This window comes from Chiloscyllium plagiosum, unplaced genomic scaffold (genome assembly GCF_037043375.1).
Source record: "Chiloscyllium plagiosum isolate Xiang-an unplaced genomic scaffold, Cpla_swu_hap1 HiC_scaffold_13, whole genome shotgun sequence".
Classification (NCBI taxonomy): Eukaryota; Metazoa; Chordata; class Chondrichthyes; order Orectolobiformes; family Hemiscylliidae; genus Chiloscyllium; species Chiloscyllium plagiosum.
The window spans coordinates 6,530,567-6,548,700 of record NW_028270151.1 but is presented as its reverse complement, the minus strand read 5'-3'; the positions used below and the strand labels follow the sequence as shown (position 1 = coordinate 6,548,700).

Sequence of the window (18,134 nt, the reverse complement as noted above, 5' to 3'; positions counted from 1 at the left end):
TGTTATCACGTGATTGGACAGCACTTGCATTATGTGATATATTCCCTTTGAGTTGATATTGTGAGTCTGGCCTGATAAATGCAAAACTGAAAACTTTAGCAGCATTGCTATTTCTCAGCTGTACTCAAGTTCTGTTTTATCAAGCAATTATTCTCTTGTATATTTCAATACCAAGCAAATGTCAATGCACACTGAATACCTGTGATTTTATAGTCACCTGCTGTACATATTTCATTTCAAAGTATTTGCTTCTTGTGAACTCTCTCAGGTTTGAATATCTATTCAACTTTGACAATACGTTTGAGATTCATGATGATATTGAGGTGCTGAAACGTATGGGAATGTCCTTTGGGTTGGAATCGGGTAAATGTACACCAGAAAATCTGAAAACTGCCAACTCATTGGTGCCAAAGGTTTTGCAGCCCTATGTTGCAGGTCAGTGATACTACAGCATGTTTTCTTTTTAAATGACTGACTAATCCATCACTCAGAGGAACTCCAATTATCCAGCATTCAATTATCCGAATTTGGATTATCCGAACAAGATTGCAAGGTCTCATTGCTTGGCTAAACTGTGTTATCCGGCATTCGATTATCCGAACATTCACAAAATACTCCCTGCCTGTGTCGTTCGGATAATCGAGGTTCCTCTGTACTTGTAAAATAGATCAATTTTTTTTTTGGCTAAACCGTTGTCTTTCCTGTTGTGGACTTTGCTTGTCAAGAAGTATTTTAAAATGCTTTCGACTGGCATCATATAGGCCTTTTTGAAGAGAGGCAGCTTTGATCAACTTGGCCTTAGTGTATTAACATCCAGGCTAATCTTTGAATATTATATGTTTCAACTAACTGCAGAATCATCTTTACAAACAAAAGCTGATAGCCACTGCTCCGTACTCCTGAAATAGAAAAAAAAGTCTCACTTTCTTCAGGAAGATGAAAAATATCATGCAAATACCAAACATTGTAAATGGTTCAGAGGGGAGTAAAATCTAAAAAAAGAAATTTCATGATGCAGTGTATTAGTGGTTAGGCCAGCTCACTCTCAAATATCTTTTACTCATCACACACCCACATTCCTCCTTTTATACAGCAAGATCCTGTTTAATGGATCACTCTAATTGCTGTAAAAATAACAGTGAAGCTACTCACCATACTGAAAAAGTAAATTGGAAAGTAACTTCCTTTGACAGTGGGTATGCAGTTAAACACAGAAATTAGGAGGTTGCAGCTTGAGTTGACTTGCTCCTGCAGAAGGTGACATAGACTGCTCTCTCACCCACAGGCTCTCCATTCAGATCATGATAGATGTGCAGTTGAGTCTCATAGGAGTATCATAGAATTCCTACAGTGTGGAAGCAGGCCATTCAGCCCATCGAGTCCACACTGACCCTCCGAAGAGCATCCCACACAGACCCACCCTATCCCTGTAACCCTGCATTTCCTGTAGCTAATCCACCCTAACCTGCATATCTTTGGACTGTGGGAGGAAACTCGGAGGAAACCCACCCAGACATGAAGAGAATGTGCAAACACCACAGAGACAGCCGTCCGAAGGTGGAATCGAAGCAGGGTCCTCGGTGCAGTGAGGCAGCAGTGCTAAACACTGAGCCACTGTACCGTCCCATGGAGCTAATGTACTACATAATCATTAAATAGGCTGGAAAGTGTTGGGGCTCTTAGAGTCATAGAGATCTGCAGCACAGACAAAGGCCCTTTGGCTCATCGTGTCCATGCCAGACAAAAACAACCACCTAAGTATTCCAGTCCCATTTTTCAACATTTGTTCCATAGCTCTGCATACCTTGGCATCACAAGTGTACATCTGAAGACTTTTTAAATGTAATAAGGGTTTTTACCTCTTTTTCCCCCCTCCTTTACATTGAGTTCAAATTTCCCACCAACCTTTCAGTGAAAACGTTTTCCACATCCCCTCTAAACCTTCTGCCCCTTATCTTAAATGTGTGGCTGCTGGTCATTGATCCCTCCACAAAGGGGAAAAGTTTCTTCCTGTCTCCTCTGTCTATGTCCCACATAATTTTATACGTCTTGCTAATGTCCCCTATCAATCTCCTCTGCTCTAAGGAAAGCAACCACTGTCTGAACAATCTCTCTTCATAATTGAAACTCACCAGCCAAGTAACATCCCAGTAAATCTCCTCTCCACCCACTCCAGTGCTATCACGTCCCTCCTATAATGTAGATTCCAGAACTTCACACAGTACTCCAGCTGTGGCCCCACCAGCATTTTATATGGTTCCAGCATCACCTCCCTGCTGTTAATTCAGTGCCTCGACTAATAAAGGCAAGTATCTAACCTGGGAGAAAGTGAGGTCTGCAGATGCTGGAGATCAAAGTTGAAACTTTATTGCTGGAACAGCACAGCAGGTCAGGCAGCATCCAACAAGTATCTAACCTGCCACCTTAACCACTTTATCCACCTATCATGGTACCTTAAGGGGTTGGTGTACATGCACACCAAGATCTCTCTGATCCTCTGTGTTGCCGAGGGCCCTACCGTACATCCTGTATCCCCTTGACTCATTTGTGCTGCCGTTTTGCATCACCTGACATTTATACTAATTGAATTCAATTTCATACAATCCCAAAAGTGCGGAAACAGCCCATTTGGCCCATTGAGTCTGCACTGACCTTCCAGAGAGCATCCCACCTAGACCCAGCCCCCCTCCTTAAACCCTGTAACTCTGCCTTTACCATGGCAAACCCACCTAACCTGCACATCTTGGGGCCATGGGATAAACTGATGCACCCAGCAGAAACCCACGCAAACACTGGAAGAATCTGCAAACTCCACACAGGCGGTCACCTGGCATTGTAAGGCAGCAGTGCTAACCACTGAGCCACTGTGCTGCTGTTCAGCCCATCCAGTCTGTCAACAGCCTTTTGTAGGAGAAAGTGAGGACTGCAGATGCTGGAGATCAGAGCTTAAAAATGCGTTGCTGGAAAAGCCTTTTGGAGTCGAAAGCTATCCTCCTTACTATTTACTACCAATTCTACATATCTCTGAAAGAGGAAAGCCTAGTTAAGGATAGTGCTGCACCAAGAAATGAAGTTGCATTTTCCAGTCACAGAATATCCAGAAGTACTTTTTAGACAACAGATTTACTTGAACTGTGTTTATTCTTGCGGTGATGATAAATGCTGCAGCGTGTTTGCACACAGGAATGTTGCCCCAAAAGCAAATAAATTAATGGACAGCTAATCAATATTGAACATGAAATATTGACCAAAGATACCAACAACATTTCCTGTTTTTTTTTCCCCATGTGTACTGTAGGATCTTTTGCATTTACGAAATACTTGGAACCCTCTTCCAGCAGCATTGCAGATGTTCCTAAATTACATCAGTTCAAGAAGGCAGCTCCCCAGCACCTTCTCCAGGACAATTAAGGAAGAGCATTAAAAGGCCATGTCCCAGAACATAAAAACCGCAAACTGCCTTAATTTAAGATATTGACTAAAAGATGACACCTTTGACAATACAGTATCCCCATTAAATTAATTGCAAAGGAACATCTCATCCAACTTTAGTGGGTCAGAGTTTATTTAAATCCCTTTGGAATTTTTGCCCATTCCATTCAAAGAGTGAAATTCTGCCAGAGCAGTTCTAATTGTTAAAGATCTGCATGCTGGCATGGGATTTCTCTCTAGTATCCTGGCCAACTGCACTCCTTCAACCAGCTTCATTGAAACAGGTTATCTTATCATCAGTTACATGGGTGGCACAGTGGTTAGCACTGCTGCCTCACAGCGCCAGAGACCCGGGTTCAATTCCTGCCTCAGGCGACTGATTGTGTGGAGTTTGTACATTCTCCCTGTGTCTGCGTGGTTTCCTCCAGGTGTTCCGGTTTCCTCCCACAGTCCAAAAGTGTGCAGGTTAGGTGAATTGGCCATGCTAAAATTGCCCGTAGTGTTAGGTGAAGGGGTAAATGTAGAGGAATGGGTTGCGCTTCGGCGGGTTGGTGTGGACTTGTTGGGCCGAAGGGCCTGTTTCCACACTAAGTAATCTAATCTAATCTAATTGCTGTTCAGTGGGACCCTGTTCATAAATTAAATGCTGCATTTCAACAATGACATTTTGCTTAGAGGTATCCTGAATTTGTAAACAATGCTATCTAATACATCTTTCTCAAGTTGCATTCTGTGATTAACTTATAAATATCATTGTGATCTTGGATATAAGGAATTACGTATGCATTGAGTGGATGAAACGTATCATTCTGTTGAGAGTATGCATTTATTCAGTGTTAAGATACAAAGAATGCCTCATTAATGCAAATTGCAAATGACTTGCAGGAGTCACGTTTTAAAAACAGGTCTTAATTATTGTGTAGCTATTAAAAGTGTTCTCCCTCCCTATAAAAGGTCTGGGAAACAAAGGTACTGCAGTCATAAATTCTATTGTGACATTGTCAGTTTCAATGGCCACTTGGCTTTAAATAGATCCCATCACTGCTGCTATGAATGCTCTTTTTGAACAGGCCTGGCTCATATTGAAACAGTGCTTTGAGGCAGTTCTGTTTCCTGGAATTGTGATGGCACCCCATTTATTGCCTTTTTGAACTGATTTACAAATTTGAAAATGTTACGCTGGCACCCCATTTTCTCATATGCCAATGCTGAATATTCTTGATTTTTACAGCTGATGAGGGAATGTATAATTATCTGCACCAGCTCTCACAGTCAGTTAATTTTGTTGACGCTGCATGTATTTCAGTAGATTTTTTTATTGCCGGGGTGCGGTTAGTGTCTCTGAGCATATAATTGCCAGCTAGAGAAAGGAAATACTAAGAGAAATTCAAGGCTTTGTCAAAAACCGCTTTGTTCCATTAAGGTAGGGGGTGAAGAAACAGAGGCTATTTAGTTCCAGCAGCTCCGGCAGCTACCATGGCAACTCTAAGTAACCCATTCCCAATTGACATTCAGAGAATGTTCTTTACAGTTCTGTTCTTTTCTTCTGAATTTATTATCATTTATTTTGTGCCTGCTAAAAGCTACTGAACTCAAATTCTGCTGAGTTTTTATTTGTGGGAAGCAATCTTGAAGGTGTTTTAATAGTTGTGTGTGAAAAACAGGGCAACCACAATAAGAACAAATATTTAGGGCAAGTCTCTGAGCATGTTAGACACAGCACAAAAAATGTAGGAAGCTGTATGCATTTTGTTATATAACGGCTGTAGGTTAATTAGAATTTGGATCAGTTCACAAGGAATCAAGCAAGTTGTGCTGTGACGCAAACAAGGTATTAATTTCTACAAATGTGGGGTGATCAGGAATGTACTTAATATTGCAGAGCTATTTCCAGTGAAAATGATTCCAGGATGTGTGAGAGACCATTCTGAATTCACCCTGTTCACTGTGTGAGCAAGGTCAGCAGTGTGACTACATCTTCATAATAATTCAGTTGGTAACTGCTGGGCTATGATCTTGCATTTTATCGAAGAAACCAACAGTACAGTATAAGGCCAATCAGCCCATCATACTTGTACTGGTACATATCTAATGAATCCCTCTCTCTTTTCCCAAAGCTCTACTGCAGATTTTTCCTTTTAAATATGTCGATGGTTCCCTTCCAAGTGTTACTAATAAATCTTCTTACACCACTGTTACAATCGATGGTTGCGACAACTGATTTTGGGGGGACAAAAAAACTTCTGAGTTCCCTCTGGTACTTTTGCCGATTTCCTTAATTACCTCTATTAAATCTCGTAACCTTCGATGTTCTAAGAAGAACAATCACAGCTTCAGTATTTTCTTCCTTTTAACAGTAGTTATTCAATCCTGGTATTGTTCTGATAAGTTTCCTTTGCAGGATGTAACTCATGTAGCAGATATTTAACTTACAAAAAAATGTTTGGTAAGGTCCCACAGAAGAGGCTTGTGCCCAAAATTAAAGCAGAAAGGATTGGGCATAGCATGCTGGCATGGCTTGAGAATTTGTTGCCAGACAGGAAGGGGAGAGTGAATAAATGTGTCTGTTTCCAGATAGAGGGCAATAACTAATGGGGTCACTACAAGATTTAGTGCTTGGTCTTCAGCTTTTCATGATTGACATCAATGACCTGCATGAGGGTACCAAATGCAATGTTTCAAGTTTGCTGACAGCACGATACAAGACTCTTTGATCCAACTTGTCCATGCCGAGCAGATATCCTAACCTAATTTAGTTCCACTAGCCAGCCCATATCCCTCCAAACCATTCCTATTCATATATCCATTCAGATGCCTAATAAATGTTGCAATTGTACCAGCCTCCACCACTTCCTCTGGCAGCTCATTCCATACACATACCACCCTCTGTGTGAAAAAGTTGCCCCTTAGGTTCCTCTTAAATTTTCCCCCCTCTCACCACTAACCTATGCCATCTAGTTCTGGACTCCCTCACCCCAGGGAAAAGACCTCGTCTATTTACCCTATCCATGCCCTTCATGATTTTATAAGCCTCTATAAGGTCTACCTCAGCCTCCGATGCTCCAGGGAAAACAGTCCCAGCTTATTCAGCCTCTCTCAAAGCTCAAATCCTCCAACCCTAGCAACATCCTTGTAAATCTTTTCTGAACCCTTCCAAGTTTCACAACATCTTTCCGATAGGAAGGAGACCAGAACTGCACACCATATTCCAAAAGTGGCCTAACCAATGTCCTGTACAGCCGCAACATGACCTCACAACTGCTATACCCAATACTCTGACCAATAAAGGAAAGCATACCAAACGCCTTCTTCACTATCCTATCTACCTGCGACTCCACTTTCAAGGAGCTATGAACCTGCACTCCAAGGTCTCTTTGTTCAGCAACACTCCCTAGGACCTTACCATTAAGTGTATAAGTCCTGCTCTGACTTGCGTTTCCAAAATGCAACACCTTGCATTTATCTAAATTAATCTCCATCTGCCACTCCTTAGCCCATTGGCCCATCTGATCAAGATCCTGTTGTAATCTGAGGTAACCTTCTTTACTGTCCACTACACCTCCAATTTGGTGTCATCTGCAAACTTATTATATCTCCAGTGTTTGGTATGAAAAACAGGAAGGCTGAGAATTATTTAAATTGTGATGTATTGAGAAGTATGAATACACAAAGGCATCTGAGTGTCTATGAATGTAAACAGGCAGATGCAGCAACCAGTTTGGAAGCCAAGGAGTATGTTGGCCTTGGATCAGGCAACATCCATGGAGAGACAGCAAGCTAACGTTTTGAGTCTCGTGCCTCGTTACGGAAGCTCTAATGAAGACTCATCTGGACTTGAAATGTCAGCTTGCTCTCTCTCCATGGATGCTGTCTGACCCGCTGTGATCTCCAGCATTTGTTGTTTTCAGTTCAGATTCCAGGATCTACAGTAATTCATTCCTACAATATATTGGCCTTTATGGCAAGATGATATGAGTTCAGAATTAGGGATGTTTTACTGCAATTTTACAGTGCCTTGAAGAGAACTCATCTGGAGTATTGCACGCAGGTTTGGTCTCTTCCTGTAAAAAGATATACATGGCATTGACAGAGTGCAGCGGGGGGGTTCATTCGGCTGATACCAGGGATGGCAGGGGTGTTGTATGAGGGGAGGTAGGTTCAACAGGGCCTATATCCATGAGACAGAAAACTGAAAGAGCTATGGATGCTGGAAATAATAAACTAGGCTTCTGAAGAAAGGTCACTGGACCCCAAACATTCATTTTGCATTCTATCCACAGGTGCTACCAGAACTATTGAGATTTTCTAGCAGTTTCTGTTTTTGAGAGCTCATGAGAGTTTAGAAGGATGAGAGGGGATCTGAATGAAATTTAAAAATTCTGACAGGGCGAGACCAACTTGAGGGAGGGGCTGTATTCTCTGGTTGGAGAGTTTTGAACCAGCGGGTACAGTCTCAGGATGTGGGCTAGGCAATTTAAGACTTGAGGAAGCATTTCTTCATTGAGAATAGTCAACCGTGTTGCATGTTCTACCACAGAAAGCTGTAGAGGCTGGATCACTGAGTATATACAAGAAAGAGATGGATAAATCTTTAGGTAATGAAGGCGGTGAGATCTCTGGGGAGGTATTGGGAATATGGTATTGAGATGGACACGATCATATGATGGAGCAGCTCAAAGGGCCAAATGGACAACTCCTGCTCCTATTTCTTTGTTTTTAAACAATGTTATATTTTTAAAAGGCAGCCCTACTTTATCCCAGAGCAGCCATATCTAATGTTGGTATGTTTCATTAAAACAATGCAGTTAAATAGTTGTTTTAATTTCAGTTGTTAAAAAATCAAACTTGTTATCACAAATCTCGTTGATTAATAGAGTAGATTACTATGCTTTTGATTTAAATACCAATTTTCAGCTGAAGCTGTTTGCATATCTGATATGAAAATAGTCTTGTCCCACTGATGCTGTAAATCTCAAAGTTGGAAGTCACATGACACAAGGTTTTGGTCCAACAGATTTATTTGAAATCATAAGCTTTTGGAGCGCTACCCCTTCGTCAGGTCACCTGAAAGGTTGTAATTTCAAATAAACCTATCAGACTGTAACTTGGTGTTATGTGACTTCAGACCTTGTCCATTCCAGTCCTCGGAGAAAGTGAGGACTGCAGATGCTGAAGATCAGAGTCAAAGAATGTGGTGCTGGAAAAGCACGGCAGGCCAGGCAGCATCCGAGGAGCAGGAGAGTCGACGTTTCAGGCATAAGCCCTTCATCCTGATGAACAGCCTACGCTCAAAGTCTACTGTCCTGCCCCTCAGATGCTGCCTGGCCTGCTGTGATTTTCCAGCACTGCACTTTTTCACTCCAGTCCAACACCAGCATCTCCACGTCATCTCAGAGTTTTAGTACGCGCTGAATTGCTGGAAAGGCTTCATCTTGCATGTTAAATGATTGCACTTTTAAAATAGGTCGTGGTGTTTTAGTGAGTCCATGATTCCTCAGTCTGAAGGCCCTTGCTGAAAGTTGTTGGATTTTGACTAGATTATTCTCCACAGGATGCAAGTGGAAATCAGAGGGTGAATCAGTCCTTGCTGACATTTCAATGCGTTTTTATCTCGTAAGAGTATTGTCATTAGGATTTCAGTAGTCTGTACTAATCAGCTTGCGAAACTGTAAACTGTGAAGACAGGGGGTTGGATTATTTTTAGTAGTTTTACCCTGTCATACTTGGTTGTATCTGGCAGGACTATCTTGAGCTCAAACATACAGACAAAGGACTGTGGTGACAAGTCTATCACTTATTCTGATAGTGGGTGGAAGAAATGTGAGGTGCTCATTAAGAGATTCACATAGCAAAGGCATTATAACAGCATTAATATTTATTGATTTGTGCAATTTTCTCTTTAACTACACATATCTATATGCTAATTAATTGGCAGGTTGTATTGGCAGACCCTGGAAGGAGATAACTAGTTCAGTGTCTCAGAAATTATACTGTCCACATTTGCAAAGGTGCCCTGAATAAGTGCGGAAATTGCTTTATCCCTTACTTTATACATTGTACCACAGTGGTATACACTCAGTTACAGAGGATGTATCTCATAACCACCAAGAAATACTCATCTATCAGTAGAAGGAAGGGGAGTAGCATTGTGTGATGATTCATGTATTTAGGAAGTGCAGTTTCTGCAGATCGAAGATGGAGGAAAAAAAGCAAGAAGAAGGATAGCGATGGGAAAGGCCATTTCCCACAGATTGGAGGATGGCAAATGTAACCCCAGTATTTAAGAAGGGAGTGAGAAAAAACAGAGTTATAGACCAATGAGCCTAATATCAATAGTTTGGAAAGTGCTAGGTTTAGTATATTAAAAAAAAAACATGATAGCAGAGCATTTGGAAAGCTTTTAGGGATTGACAAAGCCCACATGGGTTTATGCAAAGGGTTTACAATTAACCTGCTGGAGGATGTTTTGAGAATGTAACTAGTAGAATAGATAAGGGAGAACCAGTGGATGTGGTGTATATAGATTTTCAGAAGGCTTTTGATAAGGTCCTTTATCAGTAGTTGGTGGGCATAGTTAGAGCGCACAGGATTAGAAGTAATATATTGGCATGGATGAGAATTTGTTGAGAGACAGGAAACAGAGTGGGAATAATTGAGTCTTTTTCCAAGTGGCAGGCAATGATTAATGAGGTACCACAAGGATCAGTGTTCGACCCTCAGCTATTCACAATATATATAAGGGACCTGGATAAAGCAACCAAATGCACCATTTCCAGATTTGCCGATGGCACAAAACATGACAAGATAGTGAGTTGTGAGGAAGATGCAAGGAGGGTTCAGAGTGACTTAGACAAGTCACATGGCAAACACATGGCAGATCCAATAAAATACAGCTAAATGTGAAGTGATACACTTTGATGTGAAAAACAAAAAGGGAGAGTACTATTTCAAAAAGAGACAGGAAACATAAGATAATGTGCATGATAGATGGCTTAAAACTTACAGAAGTTATTGCCAAATTAAGGGAATGGCTTAGCATTGGGAGGCCTGTAAAAACTCCAATGAACCGAAATCTGCCTTTGGGCAGGACGCACATGACGTTATCCAGGTTTAAACCAGATGCGCATTCTTGGAAAGCCACAAATTATTTGAAAAATAGATTTGAAAAATTGATAGATTATAGAATTACATGGTCAGAGCAGTGCATTGCCTTTGGTTTTATGTTATACAAAGATTTTGTTTTAAAAAGGAACTACCTTATAAATCTAAATGATCTTGGGTTGCAGTTACTCTCAGATTAGCATCCACGACAAACAGTTTCAGCTTTGCATCATGCTAAACTGTCAGCATGAAGCCAGGGTAGGAGTAACCTGACTTCAAACCAAAGAGGAAGGAAACTTCTTGAGAGGGCAATTTTATGCAACTTTGACTTGCAGATTTCTGCAATGAGTTCCAGTGTGGTGTCCAACATGCATTGAAATGCTTGGGGGAGGTGGTGTCTGCTAACATTTTTGGCCCTTAGTAATTTACCTTAATCTCACTTCAATGTTTATGTTAGAAGCTCTCTCATTGTGCTCCCTAAGTACTTAACTTGATGACTGTGCCCACACTGCAGTTCATTCAGCCGATGTGAAAGCAGCTCGAGATTACAGTTGCTGGTCTCAGATTGATAGCAGAACCGTGTAAATATATGTCAAGATTAGAGTGGTGCTGGAAAAGCACAGCAAGTCAGGCAGCACCTGAGGCACAGGAAAATCGATGTTTCGGGCAGGAGCCCTTCATCAGGACGCCCAAAACATTGATTTTCCTGCTCCTCAGATGCTGCCTGCCCTGCTGTGCATTTCCAACACCACTCTAATCTTGACTCTGGTCTCCAGCATCTGCAGTCCTCACTTTGGCAGTGTGAATATATCCCTAATGATGCGTATATTATACCATTATCGGCTTGGAAACTGTGATAGAGTTGGTTCAACAGTAGCATTCCTTCCCCTCATGCTTACTTGAGCACATGGTCAAGAGTGATGTTTCAGTGCTGCACAGGAGCAGTGTTGCATTATCTAAGCTGGTATCTCTCAGAAAATACAGAATCTTTTCTACCTGCTTAGGTGAATGTTAAAACATCTCATGGGAATGATTGAAGGAGAGTAGAGAAGTTTTTTTTTCTGGTGTCCTGGATCAATGCAAGTCTTTTACTTACAGCATTGCATGATGGAATGAAATGGAGTTCTGCCAACCACAATGGACTCGCATCGATTGCTTCCACGTTGATTTTACAATGTGGATTTTGAAGCATTAGTTTATGCAGTGCTCGCTCTATTTCCCCTGATGTAGAATTATAACCTGGCTGTTATTTTTCTGATAGAAATGGCTGACGGATCATCCTGGGCAAACAAGGAAGTACCTACAGATCTAATACAAACTGCCTCAGCTTTATCTACACCTGGCTCCATTTCTCAGTCAAGGTAAACTGCTCATAACTAAAATTGTAAATACATTGGACAATAGGAGATATTGAAATGTAAAATGAGTTGATAACATTTGACAATGGGAAATTTCTGGCTAACCTTTTGAACACCACTCTTCCTTCTCCATTGTAATTTCTGTGAATTCTTAGAAGTTGGTAGTCTTACACCTCTATTGTAATCCTTTTGGAGTGCTCAACATTGAATGCATATTGTTGAAATGCTAGATTTAAGTCCAGTGTTATCGAGAACTTAGATCTAGTATTATCTAGAACTTGGATCTAGTCTTACATAATGAGAAATTAATTCATAATAGTGTTATAAAAGATAGATAGGAATATGATAAAATGTTCAAGGTAAACAAGTTAAGTTTGAAAATGGTGTAGTACATTCTGAAACCAGGATCTCAAATTCAAAAGACAGTTATAAATGTATGAGTAGAAAGTTGATGTTTGCACTGAAGTGGTATTGTCTCTGTCTGTGTGTTTTGGAGGTGTGGAATCAAGTTCAACCTGGTTCAGAAGTGTTTCATAACACCTGAACAGGTTGTTACGGTGGGTTTGAAAAAAATACATTAAGAGATTTGATGGTGGATAGGCAATGGCTGGTATTAAAAGAATTAACACTTGTTTTTCAAATAAAAAGCACAAATTTATACAAGGTAAAAATACCTAACAGGAAAGCCAAGAGAGCTATGGCTAACAAGGGAAGTTAAGTATAGTATTAGATCAAATGCAAAGGCTCATAAAATTTCCAAACAAAAGTTGGAAACCTGAGAATTGGAACAATTTTATAATTCAGCAAAATAGAATAAAAATAATTGGTAAAAAGAGAATAGAATATAAATGTAAAATAGCAAGAAACGTACAAGTCTTTTAAAAGCTTGGTATAGGTATGCAAACAGGATATGTTTAGCAAAGACAAATGCGGGTCCACTACAGGTGAAGAAGGAAGGTTTATAAGCACAATTAGAAAAACTACGTAAATACTTTGTGTCGTCCTTCAAAAAGGAAGATACCAGAAATCTCCCTGAAATAGGGCTCTTGTAGAGTGTGGGTTTGAAAGATATTATTAGGAAAAGTAAAGGTATATTGGAGAAATTATCAGGGTTGGAAGTTAACAAATTCCTGGGACCCAGTGATGTTCACTGTTTGTTAAAAGAATTGGCTACAATGATAGACGATACATTGGAGGTGGTCATCTTTCAACATCCTCTTAATTCTGCAACAGTATCTGCAGATTAGAAAGTTATAAATGTAAACCCCCTGTTCAAGAAAGGAGGCAGAGAGAAACCAGGGAACTACAGACTTGTTCGTCTGACATCATTAGAAAGGAAAATACTAGAATCTATTATTAGGGAGGTGATTATTGTTTAGAATGTCTAGAAAATTAATTGTCTGAATGGACAGAGTCAATATGGATTTATGAAGGAAGCAGTCATGTTTGACAAACCTGATAGTTTTTGAGGATGTTACTAGCAGTGTTGATGAGAAGGAATCAGTAAATGTGGTATATTTGGACTTTCAGTAGTCTTTTGAAAAAGTCCTTAAAGCAAAATTAAAGCACTTGCAATAATGTAATGGCATGGATTAAATCAACCAGGTGAAAGTGAGGACTGCAGATGCTGGAGATTAGAGTCGAGAGTGTGGTGCTGGAAAACTACAGCAGGTCAGGCAGCATCCGAGGAGCAGGGAAGGTCATGAGGGCGGTGCTGAGTTGGAAGTTTGGATCTGGGATAAGGTAGGGGGAGGGGAAATTAGGAAAGTGGTGAAATCCACATTGATCCCGTGTGGTTGGAGAGTCCCAAGGTGGAAGATGAGGCCTCCAACCTCCATCCAACTCAGCACCGCCCTCATGATCTGTCCATCTTCCTTCCTATCTATCCGCTCCACTCTCCTCTCCAACCTATCACCATTACCCCCACCTTCATCTACCTATCACAGCCTCAGCTACCTTACCCCCCCCATCCCACCCTCCCTCCCATTTATCTCACCACCCCGTCGGCTCACAGCCTCATTCCTGATGAAGGACTTATGTCCAAAAGGTCGACTCTCCTGTTCCTTGGATGCTGCCTGACCTGCTGTGCTTTTCCAGCACCACGCTCTCAATTAGCATGGATTGAAGTTTGGTTAACAGGCAGAATGCAGAGAGTAGTAATTAATGGTCATTCTCAAGTTAGCAGGCTCTGAACAGAGGTGTATAGCATGGGTCACTGCCACAATACCATGCCCTCGCAATCAGTCTCAGTGATTTTCATCTGGAGACCATTTGTAATAATTCCAAGTTTGTATATGATTCAAACAACAGTGAGAATGTGAACTGTGAGAAGGACACAAAGAAGGCATTTAGACAGACTGAGTGAGTGGGCAAAAGCTGGCAGGTGGGCTTTAATGTGGAATAAGTGTGAGGTTATTCACTTTAGTCAAAGGAACTGAGGTGCAAAGTATTTGTTGAATTATGAGAGATTGGAAATCTTGATGTTCAAAGAGACCTAGGTATCCTTGATTATAAATCATTGAAATCAAACATTTGGAAGGCAGATGGTATCACAAGACGATTTGAATAAAAGACCAAAGAAAATGAGCTTCACTTGTATAGAGCATTGGTGAGGCTGAACCTGGAGGATTGTCTGCAATTCTGAACCCCTTACCCAAAGGATATACCAACCACAGAGAGACTGTAGAAGAAAGTGAGGACTGCAGATGCTGGAGATCACCCGAAATGTCGATTCTCCTGCTCCTTTGATGCTGCCTGACCTGCTGCGCTTTTCCAGCAACAGAGAGACTGTAGTGGAGGTTCCCAAGACTGATTCCTGGGAGATTGAGAGATCTGTTCAGTAGTGTTTACAAGAAGCGGAAGCGATCTGATAGAGTCTTGAAAAATTGTTCCAGGGATCGATGGAGTAGGTGCAAAAAGGATGTTGACCCTGATAGAGGCTAGAGCCAGGGGTCTGAATCATTTAGGATTGCGATGAGGGGAAATTTTACTGGGATGATGTTGAATCTTTGAAATTCTCCACCCCAGAAGGCTGTAGAAGCTCAGTCATTAGGTAAATTAGAGAATGAGATTGATATATTTCTTGTTACTAGTGATCTCAAGGGAAATGGAAATAGTTTGGGAAGACTGTGTTGATGTAGACAAATAGCTATGTTCTAGAATAGTGGGGTGGGCACAAGGGCTAAATGGCCAACCTTTTCTCCTATGTTCCAAATATACAATAGAAATTGCTTTTAGTTTAGCACTTGGGTGCAAAACAGGCACTTTATTAAAATTTACAAAGGCTGTGCTGTGTGAGTGTTCACTTTCTTATTTCAAACCAACAGTATAAACCCTGGATTATCACTTGATGTGGAAGTTGCCTTAGCAACTGGACACCTCCTTGCTCCAGAAAGCCGCCACTCGAGCAGCATTGCATCGCACTATGAATCACGAGGTGAAACACCATGCTCATTTAATGATGATGATGAAGATGATGACGATGATGAAGATGACTGCTCCTCACTTGTTGAAGGGGAGTAAAGAGTGTGCTGGCATACTTTCTCAAGCTGCTCACATGCTTTTTATTAAAGCTGTACTGTACGATGTTTCACCATCCACTGTTGTCATCCTTGTGACTGACCCTTGCAGACTGAAAGCCAAGAGAGAGAGAAATGAACAGCAATTCTGTGTGAATGTGCAGAATCCTATGATGCAGCTTTCAGTCTGTTGTGATACATTATCAGATTCAGTTAAAAAATGATCCAAAGCTGATCAGCTGGCACAGTTTTAATAGCTGCTATTTTATTTTTGTTCTGGTCTATTTTATGCTTCTACTCTCTCCCTTTACTCCTGTCCTTTGGAAGCTGGTGAGGGTACACCCCCTGGTTGTTTCAGCGTGTTTTAAGTGTATCTTTTGCTTGTACGATTGAGTTGTGGACTTAGGGTATGTTGAGATAAAGCAAATTGTTTTGGTTATTTTACAATTTATTCATGGTTGGGATAGATACGTGTTTGGAGACTGTTGCAGTTTTGAGTTCCTGACTTGGAAATATCTAGATTGCATATACTTCCAATCTGAAATCCTGGGTTTGCCCAGTTCTGTCGCAAGGGAGATCCAAAGAAATACCAAACCCTGATGTTGATGGAAGCTAATATATGACGTTTATCTCAAAGAAAATGAGTATGATTAAGTTTGTAGTCTTAAATTCACCTGTGTGAATGATTTACTTTACATATTGAGCAACAAATCAAATGTAACATTCCTCAACAATGACTTTCTTTCAGAAACTGAGGATAATGAGTCACAACTGCTGATCGAGTCAGTTATTTCATACAAAGGAATTGATCAGCTTATTAAAGTACATCTGCTCCTCCGATGGCACTGTGAATCTCGCTGTAGTCTGTTTTATCCACACGGATTGAGATGGTGCCCAAGGTTGGTACCCAGACATAGCTAATCTTCAGGTGGCTGTAGTTTGAATTCAGCCAGCCTGAATTAGACAGAGTATTGGCTAGACTTTCTGGTTCTGATTGCTGCGTACTATATCCCATGCGGGTGTACGTAGTTGGAGATCAAGTGGGGCAGGATCAGCCTAGAAGGCATCCGTGTGCAGTCTAAAAGCCCACCAATATTCAGGTGTTAAAGACTGCCTGCAAATATTGATCATCTGGAAAAGGTGCCATGGCATGACTTCGGACCCCGAGCCATTTGGCCAGGTAAGGAGACACCCATTTTCAAGAGAGGAGGAGAAAGGAGAAAACTATATTTTTTGAAAAAACCCTTCTGATTTTGAACTTTTGTACATTTGACTTTTTTAAACAATATTTTGTCAAGTGCTATTATCTAGTCTTTCCATCATATTTCCAGGTATCATATTTTATACTATTCTTCATCAGCCCCTTCTTTTGTAACAAGATAAAAATGTAAGCTATGTCGAGAGCAACAGTCAGAATATGCAACTGGATTTCAATAACCTAGACCATGCACTCACTCACTCACCAACCTCTCCTTTCAAAGTCAGCCTGTCTCCAGAGGTCAACCTTTCTGAACCCATCTGGGTGAAATAGGTCAGGGGGCAGGAATGGAAGGCAGGCGATGATGACAAGCAGCAGCCTACCTTACATTCCAACCAGCGTTCTCTTCTATTGACAACACTTCAGCCAGAATGTATGACAAGCTGTTAGATTGTTCTTGTCTGTTTAACACTTTTGCCCAAGACTGATTTCACCCTCATTGTGTTTTTGTAAATAATTTGCCAAGTTATTAATTTTTGATTCAAGTTTTATATCCACTTTGTAGAAATATGTTCACTGTACATATATATAAAACATTCTTCAGTTGTGCTGCAAATGGGATGTTAAGGTATACGTTTTGGTATGGTTTAAATTAAGGGCATCATTGTTGAATGTGCTGATGATCATACCTGCATGGCCTTTGGTGATGGTGCAGCTACCTGCTTCCTGTGTTTTCAGGGAAGAATATTTCCACAATGAACTAAAAAAAAATTTGTATTGTAGAACATGGAATAAAATAATTTAAAGACAACCATGTGGGAATTGAATGAATTTCTTTAAATGTGTAAATTTTCTGCATATTAGTTGGATGGTATGTTGAGAAATTTTGTTGAAAATTGCTTGCACATGAAGCTATTATATGTTCTACTCTGTTTACATCGAAACATAACCTGAGTAACAGCTGGGCTGGTGCTACAGCGTCTGGTGTAGCTACCGTTTCTGGGAGGAAGCAGGTATGTTCTCTCCTTGTTGTTTTTCTCCCAGTTAAGCTGTAAAATGAAGGAAAATATAATGCTTTTCATGGCCACCACACATCTCAACACCTTTTATGGCAATAAACTACTTTGTTGAAGAGTCATCACTGATGTAATATAGGAGATGTGGCATGAACACAGCAAACACGCACTAACACTATAGTTGTAAGCATGAGCAAACAATCTGATTTGGTGTTGTCCTTTGGGGGATGTATATTGACCAGGATTCCATGAGCCTGACCTGATCTTTTTAAGTTTGATGTCACAGGCTCTGTCACAGCCAGATGGCGTCTTGCTTTATCCTGTCATCCTGTGGAGCTGTTGGTGTTGGACTGGGATGGACCAGGGTCACACAACACTCCGAAAGCTTTGTGATTTCAGATAAACTTGTTGGACTATAATCTGGTGTCGCCTGATTTCTGTCTTTATCCTGTCATCAGAAAGGCAGCATTTCTGCAGGAGTCAGTTTCCATTTCTGTGCTCTAAAACTCTG

General features: G+C 40.8%; 1 protein-coding gene across 7 annotated transcripts in view; it reads left to right on the top strand.

The window, feature by feature from the left end:
* LOC122556221 (transcription factor Dp-2-like) overlaps positions 1-17,418 on the top strand; it is a 203,316-nt gene extending 185,898 nt beyond the window's left edge. For all 7 annotated transcript variants that reach the window (XM_043702792.2, XM_043702794.2, XM_043702791.2 and 4 more), the window contains 3 exons: positions 269-435; positions 11,795-11,894; positions 15,218-17,418. In XM_043702792.2, the coding sequence (XP_043558727.1) occupies positions 269-435; positions 11,795-11,894; positions 15,218-15,413 (463 nt within the window). In that variant the 3' untranslated portion in view covers positions 15,414-17,418. The remainder of the gene's footprint in view (positions 1-268; positions 436-11,794; positions 11,895-15,217) is intronic.
* Positions 17,419-18,134: the final 716 nt, after the last annotated feature.